At 40.2% G+C, this 22,511-nt stretch overlaps 1 protein-coding gene across 2 annotated transcripts in view; it reads right to left on the bottom strand.

Annotated features, from left to right (window-relative positions):
- Adgra3 (adhesion G protein-coupled receptor A3) overlaps positions 1-22,511 on the bottom strand; it is a 102,384-nt gene that overhangs the window by 10,421 nt on the left and 69,452 nt on the right. For both annotated transcript variants that reach the window (XM_048363860.1, XM_048363861.1), the window contains 6 exons: positions 22,120-22,281; positions 19,333-19,536; positions 12,563-12,776; positions 12,163-12,371; positions 2,304-2,428; positions 851-974 (listed from right to left, as the gene is read on the bottom strand). In XM_048363860.1, the coding sequence (XP_048219817.1) occupies positions 851-974; positions 2,304-2,428; positions 12,163-12,371; positions 12,563-12,776; positions 19,333-19,536; positions 22,120-22,281 (1,038 nt within the window). The remainder of the gene's footprint in view (positions 1-850; positions 975-2,303; positions 2,429-12,162; positions 12,372-12,562; positions 12,777-19,332; positions 19,537-22,119; positions 22,282-22,511) is intronic.

Genomic DNA, 22,511 nt, shown 5'->3' with positions numbered 1-22,511 from the left:
TACTGGGGCTAACAGGAGAAGAAAAAGGAAACTGCTGTCCAATGGGTACAAACATAAAATAGAGAGATACACTGTGTGAAGTTGGGCTTATAATTAACATTACTGAATTGTACCTGGAAATTCTGCTAAAGGAGGACTATGGTTTCTTTGCAACAATCTGAACAGAAAAAAAGTTGAACATATGGTCCATAAAAGCATAGCCAGTAAATAGTGCAACTGAGACCCAAACCCAGGTGGTCCAAACTTAAGTTATTACGCTCTGCTTCTTGCTGTCAGGCTAATGAGAAACAACACAGAGATGGGAGATGGGCATTAAATGTTACAAATGCCCTAATCCAATCTTAAATGAAAGAGTTTCCATTCTTTATACTTATACAAGGAATAGGCTATACATGTCATAAATAAGGTTACAAATATAGTAACATTTGAAAGCACAAGTGAAATATTTAATACTTTTTATAATTTAGGTTTAGATGTTTAAATAACTACATTTAAAATGTATATTTTTAACCTAATGTCTATTGTTTTCATCAACCGGTGAAGTAATTTTCAAAGTCCTGTAAATGATATTTTTCTTTCCATCCAAGTGAGGAGGTTTGTTTTTTTTTTTAAGTATTTAAATGAATTCTCAGGCTCTATGATAGACATGATGATTATCAGCTGCCAACAAAAGAGACCGTATGCCTAGTGAGGTGTTCTGTGCTGAAATGGTAAAAATTCAAGGCATGAAGTATGCTGGTTGGTGCTCAGGAGGGGAAGAACTTACAATTAGCTCTAACTAGGAAAAGAGACAAAGGAAGACATTCTCCAGTACCGGCGCTTTTCCTTTCATGTTTTCTCTGGGACTTACTGCTTGGCAGACGCTGGCATTTCTGGTTTGGGTTATTCCTCCCACGAAGACCACACAGGTTAGGAAAACATGGAGACACAGGTTCACAAGCATATGCCAGCTCTTCAGGCTAATCCTGATCACACTACAGTGAGACAGGAAAGACGGAGAAGGGGAATCAGTTGGGCATATTTGAAGTAGGACACTGGAACGTTCATTTACAAGTTAATTCCCACTGCATGAAAGGTCAAATTTAAATGTCTGATACTTAAATATCTGATTAATCATACACTGTAACACACACACAAACACACACACACACACACACACACACACACACACACACACCCCACAATTTGAGAAACCATTTAACTTAATGCAGTTTCTTCACATTCAATTTTAGGCAGTAAAAAGACAAGCCATTTATGGACCCACTGCCTAGAGCCAAAGCTAAACAAAGTCTCCACAGTAAGAAGCACTGGAACTCATGTGATCAACGATGTCTCAGGACTGGATCTCCTACTGGGCTACCTCGGTCTCCATGGGTGTTGTTTCTGACCAGCCAGGATAACATGGTCTGAGTAGCCAGTACATTTCTGCTTGGCCTTTCCCAATGAAATATTCAAGTCTTTCTTTTTTTTTAATGACAAAATTGCTTTTTGTTTCTTAACAAATGTCAAGAAATGCCACATCTGTCTAGCTTAAAGAGAAAAATAGGTTCTAGAAAAACCTTTTGTAAAGTGTATTTGTGCTTAGCAAATCCTTTATCATTTCCAACCATAAAATAAAAAATTTCTATAGCTTTGCATCCAATTTAAATGCCAAAAACTCTCAATAATGCCAGCTATAAAGAATATTATAACAGGGGCTGGGGATATGGCCTAGTGGCAAGAGTGCTTGCCTCGTATAAATGAAGCCCTGGGTTCGATTCCCCAGCACCACATATACAGAAAACGGCCAGAAGTGGCGCTGTGGCTCAAGTGGCAGAGTGCTAGCCTTGAGCAAAAAGAAGCCAGGGACAGTGCTCAGGCCCTGAGTCCAAGGCCCAGGACTGGCCAAAAAAAATAAATAAATAAAAGACTAAAGGAGATTATACATTTAAAAAAAAAAAGAATATTATAACAGGCACACAGCCACAAAACACAAGTACTGAGCCAGTCCTCTAGAACCGTCCTTAGGAACATCAGAACTTCCCTTTTTCATGGCTTCTAGTTCCTGTGCCCACCTGTCTGTGTTCTTTTCCAGATATACGCCCAGAAATCTGCCTGGATCCTATAAAAACAAGTTTCCATCTCCTGTGCTGACTACTCCTGACTCTGCTGGCATGAAAGACAGCTTGTGTATTTTCTACAGTATTCATCCTACCTTAGAAAGATCACTATGGCATCCAACTTAGATCCATCAGAATCAAATGGAAAACGGGTCTTGCAAGGCACAGTCCTCAGAGCTGTATCTGCTGCTTGTCTTATCTTACCTGTGATGGTATATGTAGCTCACAATGACAGCCAGGAGGCACAAGAGGAGAATGACTGCAGTCGTATAAATAACAGGGTGCAGGAGACTAGCTGCTGGAGTGTACAGTTCAGATCCTGTCAGGTCCTGAGAGAAAAGAGACTCATTCTCAGCACCTCCCATAGACAACCACAGGGATTTCAAGTAATTGAATCACTCTTTTTCATCAAGATCTCTGGTCCTGGGGCTGGGGATATGGCCTAGTGGCAAGAGAGCTTGCTTCGTATACATGAGGCCCTGGGTTCAATTCCCCAGCACCACATATACAGAAAACGGCCAAAAGTGGCGCTGTGGCTCAAGTGGCAGAGTGCTAGCCTTGAGCAAAAGGAAGCCAGGGACAGTGCTCAGGCCCTGAGTCCAAGGCCCAGGACTGGCCAAAAAAAAAGATCTCTGGTCCTGCATCTCTGTGCTTTACTCCATGACTAACTTATTGCCATCTTGACACTACATTGAACTCTGATTCCCTACTCCGTTAACTGTGCATGCTTGCTTTCTTTGTACAACACAATGTTATACTCTGTACACTTAATGCTGCTCTGCTCTGAGGGTAAGGGAGATTGGTGCATGGCTTACACTCAAGTTGATTCCAAAAGAAAACCACAGGCTCCACCCTCCTTGATGAAGACCTTCTACTTTTCACACTTGCATGTGTAGTCACTAGCTAAGAAAGCACAGGAGAGAGCAGGGTCTGTGTGCCATCCCACCCCAAGAACCACAGCTATCAGAGGTCAGCTCCAAGTTCCACTAATACAAATGGAACCAACACCGGGAGTGGCCCTCAGAGACATAATGCTAAGATAGGTCCTGTCCTGGCAGATGGCAAAGCCACAGGAGAGACAAAAATAATTGGATGTCAGCAATATTTGCTGAAAAAAATGAGTGGCACAGTCATGGGAGCAAAGAAGAACCCGGGAAGAATCAAGCAAGTCACTCACATAACATTTCAGAATCTGGGCAATGGCTGTGCCTAACACTTCACACAGGTAGGTAGGTACATTATTGTCCCCATTTTATAGCTTGAAAAACTAAGGCAGATAGTGCCACATGTGGCTGCAGAGTCTACATTTCTAAACACAGGACAGACACTGCCTGGCTGAAAGGAAAACAAGAGGCAGAAACCTTAACTCTTCCCTTTCTTACAGAGCCTGGGACACCCCACCAGGGCCACAGATTGCACGTGTCAACACTACAGACTCGGCAGATCCCTTTTCTGGCTTTCCCTTCTGCACTGACCCCCTACTGCATGTGAGCAAGGGCTCTAGTCCCGAAACGCTTCATCAAATACCTGAAAGAAGAAACACCAGAAGAAAAGGCAAGGGAAAGTGGCAAAATCAAGGAGAGGGAAAGCAGCTTAGTATACAGAGGGAATGAACATATTTTCCCAGGGAAGAATCAGACAGTAGTCATAAAAAAGTGTCAACAGAAAAAGACTGCATCAGGGCAACTGCACAAACCACTCACTTTAACAAAAGATGAACAATTACTGACCAATGTCTGAACATAAGATCATCATCATGGGAAGCTGGAGATAGAACACAGGAAATTGAGTTTCAACTTGACAGCACCACCATAAACTCCAATTTGTAATTCATCTGTTTACCTGACAAACATGAGCTTGGGGCCCGGCGGGCAGAAAACTGCGGGACAGAGATATATGGGGGCCAGCAGGACACACCAGCAGCCCTCAGAGGAATCTGGGGTCATCAACTCAGTGCACAACGGGGCAAGACCAGAGGAAAACTATCACCCACAACTGTCTATGGCCTCGGTACGTCAAGACACTCATGTTCTTCTAAAAAGTCCAGAATATTAGTAGGAGTTTTTTAAATGTTGAGGAAATGAAAATGAGTGCAGACACGTTTCTCCTGAATTTCTACAAAAAGCTGCTGTGGCAGTGTTGAGTTAATAAGTGAGGATGAACTTTCAATATCTGGGACTTAGCTTTCAGACTACCTTCATGCACTGCCTGCCTCAGATTCTGGAAAAGACTGAGCAACTGGAGGCCAGTGCCTCTCTGTAAAGTCATCTCATAGGGCTTACAGAAGGGCAGAAAGAACGTGGAAATGTAACTCCCACAGTCCTGCGCAGACTGTAATAAAAACTGCCTAAGCAAGGTATTAACTAATAAAACATCACAATTCCACTTTGATAAAGTTCAAGTTTGAGAAGATAAAACAACAGACTTTGTCAGAAGTCAAGCCAATGTGATATAGAATGAGAAAGAGGCTATTTGGCCACAGTCACGGGGAATGCTACTCCCAAGGGTGCCACTACTAAAGACACACCTAGAAATCTAAAGGCACACCTAGAACTCCAGCTGAAGACACACCTAAACTCATGCTGAAGACACACCTAGAACACCTGCTGAAGACACACCTAGAAACCAAGCTGAAAACACATCTAGAACTCCAGCTGAAGAGACACCTAGAAGTCTTGCTGAAGAGATACCAAGAACACACGCAGAGAGTCACATAGGAAATCCTCTAGCATATGGTGATCAAGAAGCAAATTGAAGGGCTGGGAATATGGCCAAGTGGCAAGAGTGCTTGCCTCGTATACATGAAGCCCTAGGTTTGATTCCCCAGCACCACATATATAGAAAATGGCCAGAGGTGGCGCTGTGGCTCAAGTGGCAGAGTAGCTAGCCTTGAGCAAAAAAAGAAGCCAGGGACAGTGCTCAGGCCGAGTCCAAGCCCCAGGACTGGCAAAAAAAAAAAAAAAAAAGAGGCAAATTGAAGCTTTTACGCAGGTACATACTAACCATTCCAATCATAACATTTCAAAAATTATAAATTTTATAAAAATTATAAATTATATAAAAAATTATATAAAAATTATAAATTTTAACTTTTCACTTAAAAATGCATGGAAAACTCAGTAACTGAGAGAATTGAGCAACACAAGAAAATAGCTGAGTATATCGGGCAATTGTAGAAGATCAGGATATTAGTATAGCAAACATGCCCAAGATCTACAAGGAGAGATAAAGCAGAAATCTAAATCAAATTGTTCTCAATTACAATAGCAAGCAAATATAGGTTCTGCCTTGATATTAAAAACTGCCAAACACATTGCATAAAAGCAGAAGACACACTGTGGGCATAAAGGGTAGCCCTATGTTTATTTATATTAGCAGCCTGGCCATCAGTAAAACAGGCAAAGTCTCTACCCAAGTTGTGCTCTCCACCACAGCCCTCGGCCAATGCTGATCTTGGTCATGTGTCTACATGGCCCAGAATTAAAGAAAATAAATAAAGCAGGAGGTCAAAAGCACTGTTCTCCACAGAAGTTAACTACACCAATGCTGAAAAAATGAAAGCTGCTCAGTGTGGGAAATGTCACAGGTGATCTGTCCTATTAAAGATCCAAATAAAGGAGAGGAGAGATTTTTCAAGCCTAATTTTGACAGAGCAAGGGGAGGGCCTACCAGTCCAATGACTGTAAACATAAAGCCCAGGGAAGTTTGAAATTATTCACTATCACTATACCAGTCACAAGAAAAATTAAGATCAACAATTATCTCAATTTACTGGTACCAGAATAAGGATGCAATCCAAGCTTACCAATAAAAAATTCAATTCAAAATAGACCTGAGATCAGAAATGTTTTAGAAAATAGGTCAAGTTTAAAGAATCATTTAAAGATTTTCCAGTTCCTGTTCCTCATACTACATACAAAGTCAGTGTCTGCTAAATTGTGGTCCTACATGGAGGAGGCAAAAGACACTGGAAAGCCTTAAGTCAGAGAAGGAAGGAGATTCTCTTGAGCTTACAAGATTTCTTCAACATCATTACATTCCAAAACAAAACAAAACCCTAGGTCTAAGAAATTAGTCTTCAGAAACACTAAGCAGCTCTGTTAATAAAAAAGCCTAAGAGAGAAAGAGGCAAGGCAATGGACTGAGCAGACACCCCCCAGTGCATCAATTCAACAAGCAGCTCATGTTTGAAATTCTTTATCAAGAACCTCTATACAACAAACTCAACCAAAAATAGGCAAGATCCCTTGCAGCTTCACAAATTATCAGTAAGAAAATCCACAGGTGTCAACAACTTTCAGTTACCACTGAATGCACACTACAACCATGGTGAAACGCCCAAATTCCATCACACAAATACTCATCACAAAATCACAAAGACAGAGGATTAGCCAGAACCTGGAGTGACTGGCACCATGCTTATGGGTGAGTGGCTGGTCTACGATCTAGCAACTTTACTCCTGAGCACGCATGCCCATCAAAAACGTGTGTGTGTGTGTGTGTGTGTGTGTGTGTGTGTGTGTATGTAGCACAAAACATAAAATATGTATACCATTTTCCTTGACAACCAAATATCCACTAGCAATAGAACAGACAGATTCAGATGTTTTCATCCAATGGACTGCTTCACTACAATAAAAAGCATACTGCTGCTATGTACAAAGATGAAAGATAAATCTCACAGATATAATCAGAAAAGAAATAGGCATGGAGAGTACAAATTGTACATTTCACTTACATAAAGTGAAAAACAGGAAGTTGTTGTGTTGTCCCCACACAACAGAAGGTTGGCACTTCTTGAGACAGTGGATGGGAAATAACTAGAAACACAGTACTATTAAGTGTCGGAATAAACCTCGATTTTGGTGTTGGCCAAATGTGTGTACCACATCAGGAAAATTTACCTTACCACTGAGAACAAACAGAACAGAGAAATATAGAGGTAAACTATGGTATAAACATAAAATAATACTGAAAGGCAAAGAAAAAGGAAAAGGAAGCTCTTTTATATTTATATTGCTATGAGATTTGAGAAAGGAAATTGAGCAGAATAGTTAAGAACACAGAATTTGAAACTAGATTGTCCCACAAAACCAACTAGCTTCTCAGGGATTTCACTTGACCCCTCCACACCTCAGTTCTGTATCGATACCTGAGGATGGGGATGGTGGTAGTATATAGACCTCCTAGGGTTGTTTAAAGGACCAAATCAGTCAATGTACATATAGGTACCAGGAGTACCTATCACACAAGGGTTGAGTACCATGATACAACCTCCACTGTCATCAGCCTCTTTAGTATATGTCATCAGGCCAACGTGGTACTTCAGGCCTACAATCCCAGCTACTTAAGAGATACAGCTAGCAGCATCATGGTGCAAGCCAGCCCAGGACAAAAGGAACAAGATCTTATCTGAAAAATAACTAAAGTGAAAACATAAAGGATGGAGGGTGTGGCTCACGCAGTGGAGCAAATATAATGTAATACGTTCAAATGCCAGGACCAGCCAAAAAAGTTATAATAATAATATATGCACACATACACGCATATATATGTATACATATGATCATCATCACCTAGTTAAAATTTATTTTTACATAAAAATATAAAAATAAAATATTTGACCCATGGGGGGAAAAATGTTGCTGACAACGACTTCAACGTGCAACCTCTGTATATAATGGGAGGACGTGGGATATATATTCATGTTTCAATTCACACAAGGTGTGATGATACAGGGTGAGAGTTCAAGTTATCACTGTACGTGAATGTGCAGAAATAATTTAAAACATCTGGTCTGAGGGAATATGCTATTTAAAAGTTAAACACTGCTGGCATGCAGAGACAGCGTGAATGAAGTTTGCTTTCGTTTAACACACCGACCCTGAGAAAACAGAAAATCATCAGTAGACCAAGGAGGATAAACAAGTGTGCGCTCGTTTCGTATTTCTTGGTGAATGGAATGAGAAAATAGAATGAGGCACATGACTGTTTATCTTCAAGGCAATCAATCTCAAACCACATCAGGAAAAGGTACACATATTATTTCCCAAGAAAGACATTTAGACATCTACATAAAACAACGGATTAAGATGGTACTCAAGAAAAAAATATATACAATTTTATTTTATTATAAAGAGTTCAGAGGAAGATGTGGAGTTTCAATTTTGTAAAGATATTTCTACTCTAGACGTAACTTTACTGAAAAGTGGCCCTAATTTTATTTTTGTAGTACTGAGGGCAGAATTCAGGGCCTCAGACATACCAGGCAAGCAAACAACTTGAGCTACACCTTTAAGCTTAAGTGTGAGTAATTTCATTAACTTTGCCTTAAAAAAAAAAAAAATTAGCAACTCCAAAAATCCCTTATACCAACTTTTATTCTTAGTCAACAATTTCTGATACAGTTCATTCTTCAGCCTCTAGGTGGCACAGTTACACCAGGGAAAACAGGATGTTCTTTGAAAATAAATAGGAAAAAAAATTATACCACTGTATTTTACCTTCAGAAAATTGTATATTACATCTTTTAAAAGATTAAAACATCTGAAAGATAAAAGAATAGCTTATTCCTTGTAGAACAGGATTATACTAATTTGAATAGTTTAGAGGAACAGCTAGGAAGTTCAAAAATGATGTTTAAAATGGTATTAGATTAGTAAGAATAAAAGTTTAGCATAGTACAGTATCAGTGAAGCTTATAAAATGCCATTTTTGTGTTTCATTTCCTTTGCTCAACTTTTTTTCTGGTTAACTTTTACAGGCATTTTAGACAGCATTGTTTCTCTTTCAACATAAACTAGTTTCAGATTATTCTATATTCAAAAACTAAATGAGAAAACAAACTGAGAAAAAAAATGTTTTGTATTTTAATGTTTCATGTTTTAATGTAAAGGTTTAATGTAAATAACAAAATATGAATTTTCAAAAGCCAGACATGAAGAGACTCATAAACTATCAACACTAACATTACAAATAAAAGAGTAAAATACTTAGAAATTATAGAACACTTATTACAATTAAAGGGTCTAACTTCTAAAAGAATTTACCTATCATCAACTGGGCCAAATAGGATACATGCTCAAGAAGTTATTTGCAGTTGTATAGAATGTGATGTCACCAAATAGCTAATCTGTATTCCTTGCTAGGTAATCTAGTCAGTGTACCAGCAGGCAGAGTACCTGAGTCCCTCAAAACCCCACCTCCAATTCACAACCCACTACTTTGTTTCTTCCCTACACCCATAAACCCTTTGGGTGGGGATCATCCCATGTTTGGATGCTTGCTATCCTTAAAAGACAATGGGTGGGAATCTGCCCAGCACATAGCTGTGTAACTCTTTGTGGGTACCAGTGGCTCCCAATACACGAAGAAGGGAGTTTATAAAGTAAAAGCAACACAAGAGTGGAAAATTTATCTCTCATTGGCCATGTCATGGCCACACAGTAACTACAAGAGATTTGTCTCTCTAAGTAGGGCTGCAATTGGGCCTGGTGTCTGAGCCTAGGGACAAATGCTTGGCTACTGAGTTGTAATCCACATTGAGCAGGGAGAAGCTGCACCTCAGCTCTGCTATTTTCCAGTCCTGCCTGAACATGAAGAATGCTGTCATTCAAAGACTCCAGATGAAAACCTTCAAGACCAGTCACCTGGCCTTGGTACAGCAATCCCAATGCAGAAGCACAAGAAAGATAAAAGAAAACAACAAGGAAACATGATGCTTCTAAGACAGTAACCCCACACAAAGAAACTCTGATCATAGTGGATAAAATCTCAAAAAAAAAATTAAAAATGATTGTAAGAATGATCACCAATTCAGACACCAGTGACTCAAACCAGTAATCTTACCATTCAGTTTGAAATCAACTAGGACAGAAAAATCCTCAAGACTATACTTCCAAGTGACAAGCAAAAGAGCTTGACTAGAGGCATGGTTTAAGTGGCAAAGCATCAGTTGTGAGTGAAAAATCTGAGTGAGAGTGTGAGTACACAAATAATCAGCTGAATGAAATAAGAAAAGCAATTCAGCATAGGAAAGGAAAACGAATGAAGAAATAGAATCCTGGAGATCAAACTGAAATTCTGGAAATAAAAAGTTTAAATAAAAATACTCAGCTGAAAGCCTCACCAATAAATTGGATGAAACAGCTGAGACTATGGCCTAGTGGTAAAGTGCTTGCCTTGTATGCATGAAGCCCTGGGTTCGATTCCTTAGCACCACATGTATAGAAAAAGCTGGAAGTGGCACTGTGGCTCAAGTGGTAGAGTGCTAGCCTTGTGGAAAAAAATAAGATAAATAAATAAATTGGATGAAACAGAATACAGGAAGATTAAACACCAGGCAGATAAACTACAACTTTCTATGACAAGGAGAAAAGAGAAGGAAGTACTAAGAACATGCAAAACTTCTGAAACATCACTAAGGGAAAAAAAAAACGCTAAATCTTTTTGAGTCTTGTGGATTTTTATGACAGGCTGGTTTCAAACCAAGTAACAGAATTACCAATAGGAGCCACTGGTGTCCAATTCAGTGATAGTTCTTTAGCATTCTTTTTTTTGTTTTTTTCCCTTAGTCAGATATGAAGCTTGGACCCAGGGCATGGATGCTGTCCCAGAGCTTTTTTACTCCAGGCCAGCAGTCTACCACTTTGAGCCAAGCACCACTTCTGGTTTTCGGTGGTTGATTGGAGGTAAGAATGGTAAGAATCTTAGGGACGTTCCTGTAGGCTGGGTTCAAACTGAGATCCTCAGATCTCAGCCTCCTGAATAGCTAAGATTACAAGTGAGAGCAACTGGTGTCTAGCTCAGTGATCATTGTTATAATTATTTTTACAAAAATTCTTTACGATTTTATCCATTTCACCACAATTAGAACTTATTCATATGGAGTTACTATCTTGGAGGCCTCACATATCCTTGGGGTTTTTTGTTGCTATTGTTGTTGTTGCTTTAAATCTTTGTGTTTATGTCATCTAAGCCTGTAATCCCAGCTATTTGGAAGACAAAGATTGGGAGAATTGTGGTTTGAGAATTACAATCTCAGGCAAAAACAGTTAGGAAGATCTTGTCTCCCTCAGTAAGCCAGGGCTTGTAATTTACACCTCTGATTTTAACTATGCAGGATGGCTCTAGGAGGGAGAATCACCATCTGAGGCTGTTCCTGGAAAAAAGTTCAGAATCTACTTGAAAAATAAAGTAGGCATGGATGTGGGCAAGGCTCAAGTATCAGCAACTGCCAAGCACCTTGATGCCCTGAATCACATACCTAAAACCGTCCCCCCAAAGTCCCAAGTAGTATAGTTAAGGTCATCATTAACTGCTCAGGAACCAAATAATTGCTTTAACTATCACATTATTTAATAGACCTCTTCTTTGATATTCTTAGCAACTTATTTGGCAAAACAATTAATAGGTATCATCAATAAAATAAATAACAGAAAACACTACCAGACCCATGGGCACTGAAACTGAAAGACACGCTTCATGTCAATACTGTCACAGTCATAAAACTCAAAGTTAGTTCTAAATTCAGGAGGAATCAATAAGGATGATGTGTTTTAGCTAGGAAAAGATTCAAGACAGCAAACTGGCAAATCTCCTGCCAAGAATCTCTCACAGGTAAGGAGAAGTTCCAATACACCTTGTGCATGTACAGAAATACACCGAAACCTGTCATACTGCAAAGGTGTGTCTACACAATACATTTCTATCTCTCTGTGTAGACAGAGCTGGACTTACACAAACCTAAGATCATGTCCTGTTTTAAGAAGTCAGAGTCGAGCTGAACTGATTGACCCAGTACTGAAAATGCCTATGCTAACTCTACAACCCCATTTATTGCACTTGGCAGTAAAATTCAGTTTCCCTTTAAATCCAGAAATATAAACATCAACTCTTACATAATTACAGGGAACAATTAATTTGGAGTTAAAATTTAAATTCCTCATCTGAAGCTCAATTATGCACAGGTATGATATATATACATATACATATATATATATATATATATATATATATATCTCAGAATCTTTAGTGTTCATGTACACGGTTAACAACTCCATACCATTAAGACTGCATAATTACTGAGGGAGTAGCACTGAATCGTGGTGATGTTTTCATCAGAATAGAGGATACGGCACCCATCTGACTTCCAGCCTCCCTGTCCATTCAGCAAGTCAAAGTCCCACTGGGCTGCCACGGCATCTGCTCCGTGCGCGATTCGACGCAGAGTCACATTAACAGGGATGTGGTGGGTATCTATGCTCACACCATCTGGAGGAAATGGGAAAGAGCGGCATTTCTGAAACGCAGTTCATAAACAATAAATGTCAATGTAGACACTAGTGGGTACTCAGCAAGATCTTTAGTTACTGGTGGTTCATTAAAACAAGAAGGAAGAAATACAAGTGTTGAAGGACTAGCGGGCCGTCCTGAGTTCTCTGGGGAAGAGGCCTCATACAAACCTATTTTGGTGAGAATCACAGGCGTGACCACTGTGCGCCGCTTCCCATCATCGGCCAAGTTGGTGGAATTTCCCGTGGCCGGGAAAAGCTTGCCGTTGCGAAAGGCGATGAGCTGAAGCTTGAAGAGGGACTCATCGGTTGGTCTGACTTCTCTCTTATGCTTTGGTGAGAAGAGGGAAGGAGGTAGCTGAATAGAGGCCTCCATGACAGTGTTCTGAAAATAAACATACACAAAAAATTTACATCAGCCAAGGTTATCACTTTTTTAATAAAGGCACCATATCGATATGTAGACAAGAGAAGAACGTCACATAGTTGTGAAATCCTTCTAATTATATCATTTATTAGTTATTATTATTTATCAATAATATAGTATGACCTCTTTAATTTTATAGAACACATTTTCTAAAAATGCATGTAAAAAAATGTACATACAAACAACCAATTAAGTTAGAGGAAAGATTAAAGCAATGCCAAACAATATAAATAAAAAAATTAAAAAATACAGAGATGTGCTAGGCACTGGTGGTGCACTTGTAATCTTAGCTAATCAGGAGGCTGAGAATTTGAAGATCTTGGTTCAAAGTCAGTCTAGGCAGGAAAGTCTGTAATACTCTTATTTCTAATAAAATACCAAAAAGCCAGAAGCAGAACTGCGGCACTAGCTGAACACAAAAGCTCAGGGACAGCACCTAAGCCCTGAGTCCAAGCCCTAAGACCCTCACCAGAAACAAATAAACAAACAATAACAACAACAGAAAGAAGGACAAACTATTTTTAAGAGATTGAGAAGTAAGATCGTTATTTCCAAGTACACAGTTAATTTCCCCATGACAGGGTACACTGCTTAAACAGACCAAGGGCCCGTCCATGTTACAATGACAAAATACAGTAAAGAAGGACAAACATAGAAATCAACAATGTGAGTACAGTTAACACAGGCCACATAAGCTTCTCAAGTCTCCCCTCCAAGTAGCACGGGCCAAGGTGTCTGACCGCAGCATACCACTCTTCATTATTCTGCTGCCTGTCTATAAACAGGTCCTGCAGCTGGAAAGGGAAAAGGCGGAACTCAATGACAAAAGAGGGACTCCAGGAGAGATTTTACGAAGTCTTGGCTTTTGTGGACAATAAATTCTGTCTGCAGAGCCAGGGTCTTGCATCGCCCCCCTCTCCTGGACTCACAGAACACTCGGCACCCCTCTCTGTCACTCTGGCCACTGTGGGCATATCCCACTCCCTCGTCTAGGACTCTGGGCTGCACCTCCTTCTTTTACACCCTCTAAGTTACTGCTTTCTAGCATCCTATTTGCTAAAAATAGTTCACCATTTTTAAACTAACCAAGTCAGCGTGGCATATTTGCTTAAAAAAGTGTTCTATTAAAGCTAATGAATGACTTTAGAATTACTTAACTGCTGTGCTTACAACAAATTTACAAGACACCTATAAATATCTGCTGAATGAATGGTTTCTGGAAGTTTAAGTGTAACTTTTATGTTAAGGATGCCGTGCAAGTATTTGGCAGACATTATTTTGCCTAAGAAAAAGCATTAGAAGTTATCTACTACTCTCGCAAATAAACAAACTTTATTACAAATCCATTCCCTAACCTAATAAATTTATACGAAGTATAAAATTTCTCTTAAGTACATAATGAGGCACATGAAGAGGGGGAAAATCTACTAACGTTCAAAATTGTAATACAGTGTTACTTAAATTAATTACTATAAAAATTCATCAAGTAATTTTACACCAAATTTCATGAAAACAAAGTATAGTTCTCTTGGAGAGTATTAGTCATATTAAACTGATTTTTTTAAGAGTCACACTAAACACGTTTTTTTTTTTTTTTTAAGAAAGAAGGTGGTGGTTTAATTACCTCAGTTTTAAATGTTGAACAACATGAAGTGCTCTTTTAAAAATATATTTATTTTATTATTTTTATTTTAATTCCTTTAAGTTTTTAAAAACTATCTATAAGTACTATTCCTGTCAGTTTATGCGTACAATGATTCTTGAACAATGTTACTGCTTTCTACCTGTTGTGAAGAGAGAGCTACATATGTGGCTCAAGTGTAGAGTGCTAGCCTTAAACACAGAGCGCTCAGAAACAGCGCTGGGGCCCAGAGTTTAAGCCCAAGGACTAGGAAAAAGAGACAGATAGCCAGAAAGAGCGCTAAATAAACTAATATTTAAGTCCAAAAAAGTCTTTGTGAGTTTATACTTGTAAAGCCCTAAAAAGCAATAAAGAAATATCCTAGCATGTGAATGAGCGAGAGCTACATACAGAACTACTCTACAATCCAGCAATTTCACTCGTGGGCATTTACCCAAAAGATCATAAACCAGGACACAGTAAAGCCACCAGCACAACCATGTTTACTGTAGCACCATTCACTATAACCAACATATGAAATCAGCCCAGACATGCCTCATTGGACAAATGGATCAAGAAAATGTAGTATATATACACAATGGGATTTTACTTATCCACTAGAAACAATGATATTGTAGCACTGGTAAAGAAATGGAAGAACTTGGGGAAAAAAAAATGAAGAGGGAAGTCAGGCCCAGGGAAACAAAGATCTGGGGGGAAAAAAATAACACGCCATGAAAGGGGTACTCAAAAGGGATGTAGTGCGATCAGGGGGAAAGAGGTGGACAAATGAAGAGGAGAGGAGGGGGAAATGCAGACAAGTATCCAATATATAGCGTATAAAATTAAGAAGAGTAAGGGAAGGGGTGGATAGAGGAGGGATGGGCGAGAATGTTGAAAGGACTCACAATGATCAAGTTGCACTGTATTTATAAACTGCTTTGTTGAATGGTAACTCCTTTGTACAACTACTTTATGGCTTCTAATATATCTTTTAAGTGAATCTTTATTCATTATTACTAAACAATAATGACAGATCCTCAGGATGGAAGGATGATGGACTATGCAGTTACCATCATCTATACCAATAATATTATAATCACATTCAACCATGCATTTATTTTAAAACACATGGATTACAACCATAACATAGACACAAATATAAATTGTAGTGAATAAACTGGAAATTTTTCGTTTAAGATTCTCTGAATGGTAGAGGTATGACTCTAAAATGGCAAGAGTACGTGCCTAGCAAAGCACAAAGCCCTAAGTTCAAACCCCAGTACATTCAAAAAGATTCTTTGGGAATATTTACAATAGGAGGATGGTGCACCTTGAAGAAAAGAACAGGCGATATGAGATAAGCAGGGTTCAAGGACTGGTCTTATCGTTTAGTAGCTGGTGGGCACTGTCTATCCTGTTGAAGCTCTGCATATCTCACCTGTTGAACACAATTGATGACCTGTGGAACAAATGGTGGTGAGGACGAGATACACCTTGGCTGTGAATGCACAAAAGGCTACAGAATTGTGATAGTGATTTTGTGGGAGACCGAGGATGGTTATGTGACGGGAAATCAGAAAATCGCTGAAGGTATTGACTTTCCAACAATGAGCTGAAACTTCATCATGTGCTGACTCCTCTACTTCCATGTTAGTATTAGTCTTAACACTAAAATTGCTCAAGTATGAATACATATAAAAAGAATCTTACCAAGAAGCTCTATAAATTTGCTAAATTCATGTACACTTCGTTGTTTACAATGACATGAAGCTAAAAAAGAAAGTGGCATAATGGGTATTCATTCAAACCTTGAGTTTTACACATTTGCCCTAATGGTAGTGTGTCGGGGTCTCTAGCCCCCCCGACCGGACGAGCCAAGAAAGGAGAAGGGTCGGCAGGCCTCCGGCACCCAGCCCTCCCTCACCAGAGGACAATCAGACGGCCTGGGAGTCAAGTCAGCGCAAGATCTCGTTTATTGGGCAAGTACGTGCCACTAATATAAGGCACAGGAGCCAATCAGGTCTAAGATCGGCAGGAAGGGGAGGGATGAGCTGTCTGTCCATCAGGGCCGAAGAGCCAGGGCGTCACAGCCCACAGAACCGCCTCTGGGTTATAACCAAAGACACTTGTAGCAGCTGGGCGTTGTTGTTAGGCACCACCATCTTAGTTAGCCACATGTGGCCCCAACACTGAGAAACAGGTGGGGCCAGCTAGTTGACTTCCAGGTGTGCCCCACAGTAGTGGACTTCCTTCAATCTGTCACTAACATATTAAAGTATGCACAATTCTCAAATTGTTAACGTCTGTAGAATTCTGGCACTAAAATCAGAATGAGTTTGTAACCCCTCTGTACATTACCTTTACAATAAAATTTAAATTAAAAAATCAGAACGAGCCAAAACCACTGGATTTAAAATAATGAATTTATCCATGCCTTCCCCTCCTCTCTCTCTCTCTCTCCATCCATCTATCTACATAGCTATCCTTGATATATTCTAGTTATCTGTGGGTAGGGAATCAACCAGCCCTGACACCTGGTCAGCTGAGGAGTGTGACTAACTAGTGCTATAGAAGTGCATCCATGCTGCTTGGTTCTTATGCTCAGTAGTTCAGAAATATTCAGAAATTTTAACTTAGGATATTTCCAATTTACAGTGAGTTTTTCAGGATGTCTCCCACTGTTGTCACCGAGCAGCTATACAGTGTGGGAGTTTCAGGAATATCTACAGACTGGAAATTTCAACCAGATGTGTCAAGCACGCAGGCAGACACAAATTCCAAACACATGTAGGAAGCCTGAGCGCTCTGCCTAAGATATTTCAATAGAGTCTGGTACTCTGCCACTAGAGCCACAGCACCACTTCTGGCCTTTCTGATGGTTACTGGAGATAAGTATCTCACAAACTTTTATGCCCAGGTTTGGCTTCAAATCATGTGCATCAGATCTCAGCCTTCTGAATAGCTAGGATTGTAGGAATGAGCTACTGGCACCTAGCTAAAGATATCGTTTTTATGGATCTGACTTCCTATGTCAGCACACACCCCGATTTAAAACTAGTGCAATCAATCCTTGGGTAGTGCCAAAATGGCATATTCAAAAGATTAATAAAGAGTAGCACAGAAGGAATAAAACCTGCCCTAACATAAAGTTTAAAATGTGAAGAAAGTCCTCTGTTAAAAGTGATAAAAATATTAAGTACATTTTACAGTGTTGACATTAAAATCTTCAGCTAATTTTGTGTCATGGAGCGTATGCTCCTTCATCCCCTGCTCCTGTCCTCCACGAGGCTTGAATGATAATGTAACGTAATCTTGCTCTCTGGTAAATCTGGGACTACACATTCAATGCTTTTGATTACAGACAGTAAAACTTCCTTTCATAGAGGGGTGGGTGTGAATAGATGAAATGTACAGTTTCATCTTTTTTTGGGGGGGGGTGTTGGTTGTGGGGTTTGAACTCAGGGCCTAGAGGTGCTGTCCCCTCAGCCTCTTGGCTAACAGTGCTCTACCACTTTGAGTCACAATGCTACTTCTGGTTTTTGAGAAGTTAATTAGAAAAAAGACTCTCACAGGGACTGTTCCGCTTGGGCTGGCTTGGAAAAAGATCCTCAGATCTCAGCCTCCTGAGTATCTAGTATTACAGGCCTGAGCTACCAGTGCCCAGCCAGTTTTCATCATCTTTAGTCCCTATCATCCATGATCACCTAAGCCAGAAGGTTCGTCAATTTTCAGTGCACCTCTAAAACACATGCATTTCTCTCTGGGGCTTCAGCAAGTAGCTGTCTCTATGGCCTTTGCAGTATAGAGTTTCACAGATGAAAGACAGAATGAGGAAGAATGAGCAGACGAGTGAGCGGCTGGGTGAATCAAGTCAGCTCACAGGGCTACTATGAGCAGATAAAGCTGCCAATTGTCCCAAAAGTTATCATCAGACACCGTGATGATCATTCAGATTATCTTAGGGAGCTGCAATATTTCTAAATTTAGCAAACGAGCTCTCCTGATGGGAGAGCACCAAGGTAAAATACAAACAAATGCAAGAATCTATTCATTCACTTGATAATATGGGGCATCAACACCTAATAGACACTTGGATCAATTATTATTATGCAACCATTAAAAAAAGACTATGATACTGTTGGTAATGCCATTCAATGACAAGTTAGAAACAAAAGCTGTGTGGTTGCAAACCACAGAGAGCACAACAGCCAAAATGCCACACAAGCTTAATGAAAAGCTGGGGGTCCATTAGCATATCGGGGTTTGCATTCCCAGTACTTCACATGATTTAATGATACACATTTATACCCCAACTTTAAAAGTCCATAAAATGCCTTCTGTTTATACGTATGTGTATGTGTGAGAATGTGTGTGAGTGTGTGCGTGTGTGACATATACTTGCACTTCTTTGCCAAATGCCCTGATATACTGCCTGCCTGATTCAATGCTCAGCCTCAGGCCTGATTTCTCTGTTAACAACAGCCGAACAGCAGGCATGTTGCCAACGGTCCATAATAGCTCTGGAGGCCCATGAAAATGTTTTAATGTCTTCAATCTAGGATTCTTTATTTTCAACGCAACATTTACGTGAAAGAAAATGTCTCAATATGTATTATTAATATATTTCCTCCTTTTTTTTTATCATTACATGCATAAAATGTAATTTGAAGTATTTTTTCCTGTGGAAAAAGGAGACCCCAGAGCAAAAATAGCAATGGCCATAAGAGTTATTATATGGCTCTTCAAGGTATAAATTTTCTTTAAATCAACAGCAAACATCCCCACCCCTCCTACCTCTCCCACCCCTCAATGAAGTGCTTTTGCCAAGCCAAAGACCTTAGTGTTTGCATAACTCCAGGTAGCATCACACGTCTAGAGAATGTAGCGTACCTTCAGTGCCAGGCTCAGGAATGTGTTGGAAACGTTGCACTTAAAGCTCAGCTGCTTGTCTAGGTTTCCGTCGGGATCCCGCCTGCCGTAGTCGGCCAGCCCTGTGCGGTCGGAGGCGGCCACTTTCTGGAACACGGTGCAGGTCATCCCCGTGAATCCAGCTGCCTTGATGACATAGGCTTCCAGAGCAATGTTGGGTGAATACTTCGAAAGTCAAGCAAAGAGGAGTTAGAAGGGATTTCGAATCCAGTGGGAAAGCATTTCCTGCCTGAGACTTTCTGAATGCCAACCAAATCAGAAACCTGCAGCTCTTACTAAACAAAAAGTATGAGTACAAGTGAAAAAGACTTCAAAAGTAGGGGGAAAAAACGTCCTAAGATGGGAAGAAAGCCAACAAAGAAGAAAAGAACAACAAAGATTAGAAAGTCAGGTCTAAACTTCAAGTCAATTGAAAGTAAAGTGAGGACGGTGGATACATGTAGCTGAGTGGTAAAATGGTTTTGGCTAGCGCATGTCAGGCCCTAGTTTCAGTACCTAATGATGTAGAAAGGATACAATATTTTCCTAAGTGTAAAAAAAACACCATGAAATTATCTTTCAGGAACATACAAATTAAAAGTGTCAGTCTCTTATTTAGAAAAATGAGCTGGGCCAGCCAGTGGACCTCTTCCTCCTAGGGTTCAGGGGACATGGCAGGGAAGTGAGAGGATGCAGGACACACAAGGAAAGCTCCGAGCAACTCGGTGCAGTAGGTCCAAAGAATAAAAACACAGCCTAGACTTGTTGCAAAGCTTCACTTCCCAAAGGGAAGGGAAGAGAGAGGCTGGTCCACATAGCAGGAAATTAACACATTAGAATAGTAATTTAGATCATTAAAGCTGCCTGGAGGAGTTGGCACCTGCCTGCCCCAGAGGCATAGAGGAATTCTCAAGTAAGCTGAACACAGGACACCTCCCAGGATAGATGACCTGTCAATACCAAAGGCCGCCAGGCCCACACTCTGGAGGACCGCCCCGTGTCCCATTTGTCAAAGACACACCAGAGAGGCTGCAGGAAGTGGCAGGTGACAAGCTTCACTTTCAAACACTGCAAGAGGACAGGACTCACTGTAAACTGTAAAAATCACCCTAAGCCTCTAGTTGTTTGTTGTTGTTTTTTTTTTAAAGGATCTTTGTAGCCCCGTGCTAAAGGCAAGTCAGTTATTCTTAGCATTATATGGACAGTATCTTCCCTTTTTCTTTCCATCTGTATGTGAATTTTGGTGCAAAACACTTAAAAACAAATTAGGAAGATAGAATATATTTAGAAAGCATCATATGTATGGTAGAAAATCATTGGTTCCCACACTTGAAGGGTAAACATTTGCATTAGCTTTAGCCTCACAAATTACATGGCAAGTATGAATCTTTTATTAGTCAAAGATACATATTAAAAAAAAAAAAAACAACAGAAAACAGATTGTCAGGCTCCATTGTCACCTGTCAGTAAACCAAGGTAGATAGGAGGCTAAGACTTAGAGGACAGAGATTCAAAGCCAGCTTGGGCAGGAAAGTCTGAGAGAATCCATCTCCAGTTAACCAATTAAAAAGAAAAACAGTCTAGAGGTCTGGCTCAAGTGGTAGAGTGCCAGCCTTGAGTGAACAAGTCATAAATTGTGGCCCTGAGTTCAAGCCGGAAAACAACAACAAAAGAAACAAATAACCCAGAGCTCTAACAACCAGCCACGATCATGATGAACAAGTGAAATCTCAGAAGAAAGAAGCCTGTTATTCTTCGTCTTTTCCTGTGTCACAAGTACACCTACTCTTCTTACAGCTATTCCTTATGTGTGCTCTCTTCCCCAGACTTAGTTACCAGTGGCCAACACAGCTGATACTTGTATCATGGTGTGTTATCATAGTTCTATCTGGGACTGATTCAGAATCTAAACTTCATGGGTACACATCATGCTAAGCACACAGAGGGAAAGGTACTATCTGTGGTGTCAGACCTCTGCGGGGGGGCTTGGAACAAATCACAGGGGTAGGTAGAGGAGGCAGCTATAGGCAGCTACATATAGGCAGTTGTATGTCCTCATGCTGACATAGTTAGTATAGACACCCACCACTGCTTTATTATGTCCTTAGGTCCATAGAAGGACCAAAGGACCTCACGAATCATATGACTATGAAACCACAGGTAGAAATGGATGACTGACGCTCAACACTACACAACCCACTAACAACAGTTAGAAAATGGAACTCACAGGCCAGATCAGAATGTGACTATCAGAACAACACATTATTGCCATATTTATTCATGTCTAGAATTAAAAAGTAAGCCAAACATAAAGAAATTCCCAACAGTTCAATGTAGCATAAATAAAATCTAAGGTTACTTAGTTCAATGAATACTATGCCAGTGGGTTTGTGAATATCAGAGTGTATCTAACTTAGTTCTTTTCCCTAAACACCCTCAGACCCAGAACAGAACATTACCTTGGATACAGCCCTGACGAGGACCAGTACAGCAAGACAACAGTGCTCTCATCTCTGCCCTTGAAACACTTTCAAAGCATCACACAGTGATCACCATTCAGATCACCAAACCAAAAGGTATTTTCCAGTTACTGAGAAAAGAGATCACTCAGAGGCAAAATGAACTTTTAAACTGATTTAGAGAAAGGCATTTTGTACGGGCCAGCAGAAACAGAAAACCTGCCTCACAATGGGTAGAGTGCTGGCCCCTTGGATTGGCGTTGCCCTCAGGAAATCTGTCTCTTAGACATCCATGAATCCCCATACTTACTGTGGAGTACACGTGAGCTCCGCTGGCCAGCCGGTGAGTGGCAATGTGCTGCAGGCACTGAACAATTCTACTGCAGGCCTTCGCTTCCCTCTGTGCCAGCCACAGCACGCGCTCATCAGCCAACATGATGTTACTGGCGATGTCCACCATCACGTCACCTAGCTACCAGGCATGCAGAAGAAAGGAGAAAGATCTTGAAAGCCAAGACCAGCCATTTGGCACAATCAAAGCCCTAAAGGCACAACCGAAACTGATCTTCTGTACACATTTTTTACAGTATTTTTCTGATATGGAACCCCACAGGCACTTCAACTGGTTTCTCATGGAAACAGTCATTTGGTAATACTTTGCTCAGAAAGCATACAGTACTCCCTCATCACATCACCAGCGAC

Source organism: Perognathus longimembris, chromosome 16, assembly GCF_023159225.1.
Source record: "Perognathus longimembris pacificus isolate PPM17 chromosome 16, ASM2315922v1, whole genome shotgun sequence".
Classification (NCBI taxonomy): domain Eukaryota; kingdom Metazoa; phylum Chordata; class Mammalia; order Rodentia; family Heteromyidae; genus Perognathus; species Perognathus longimembris.
Note: the sequence above shows the minus strand (reverse complement) of the source record. Positions and strands in the feature narration are given on the sequence as shown.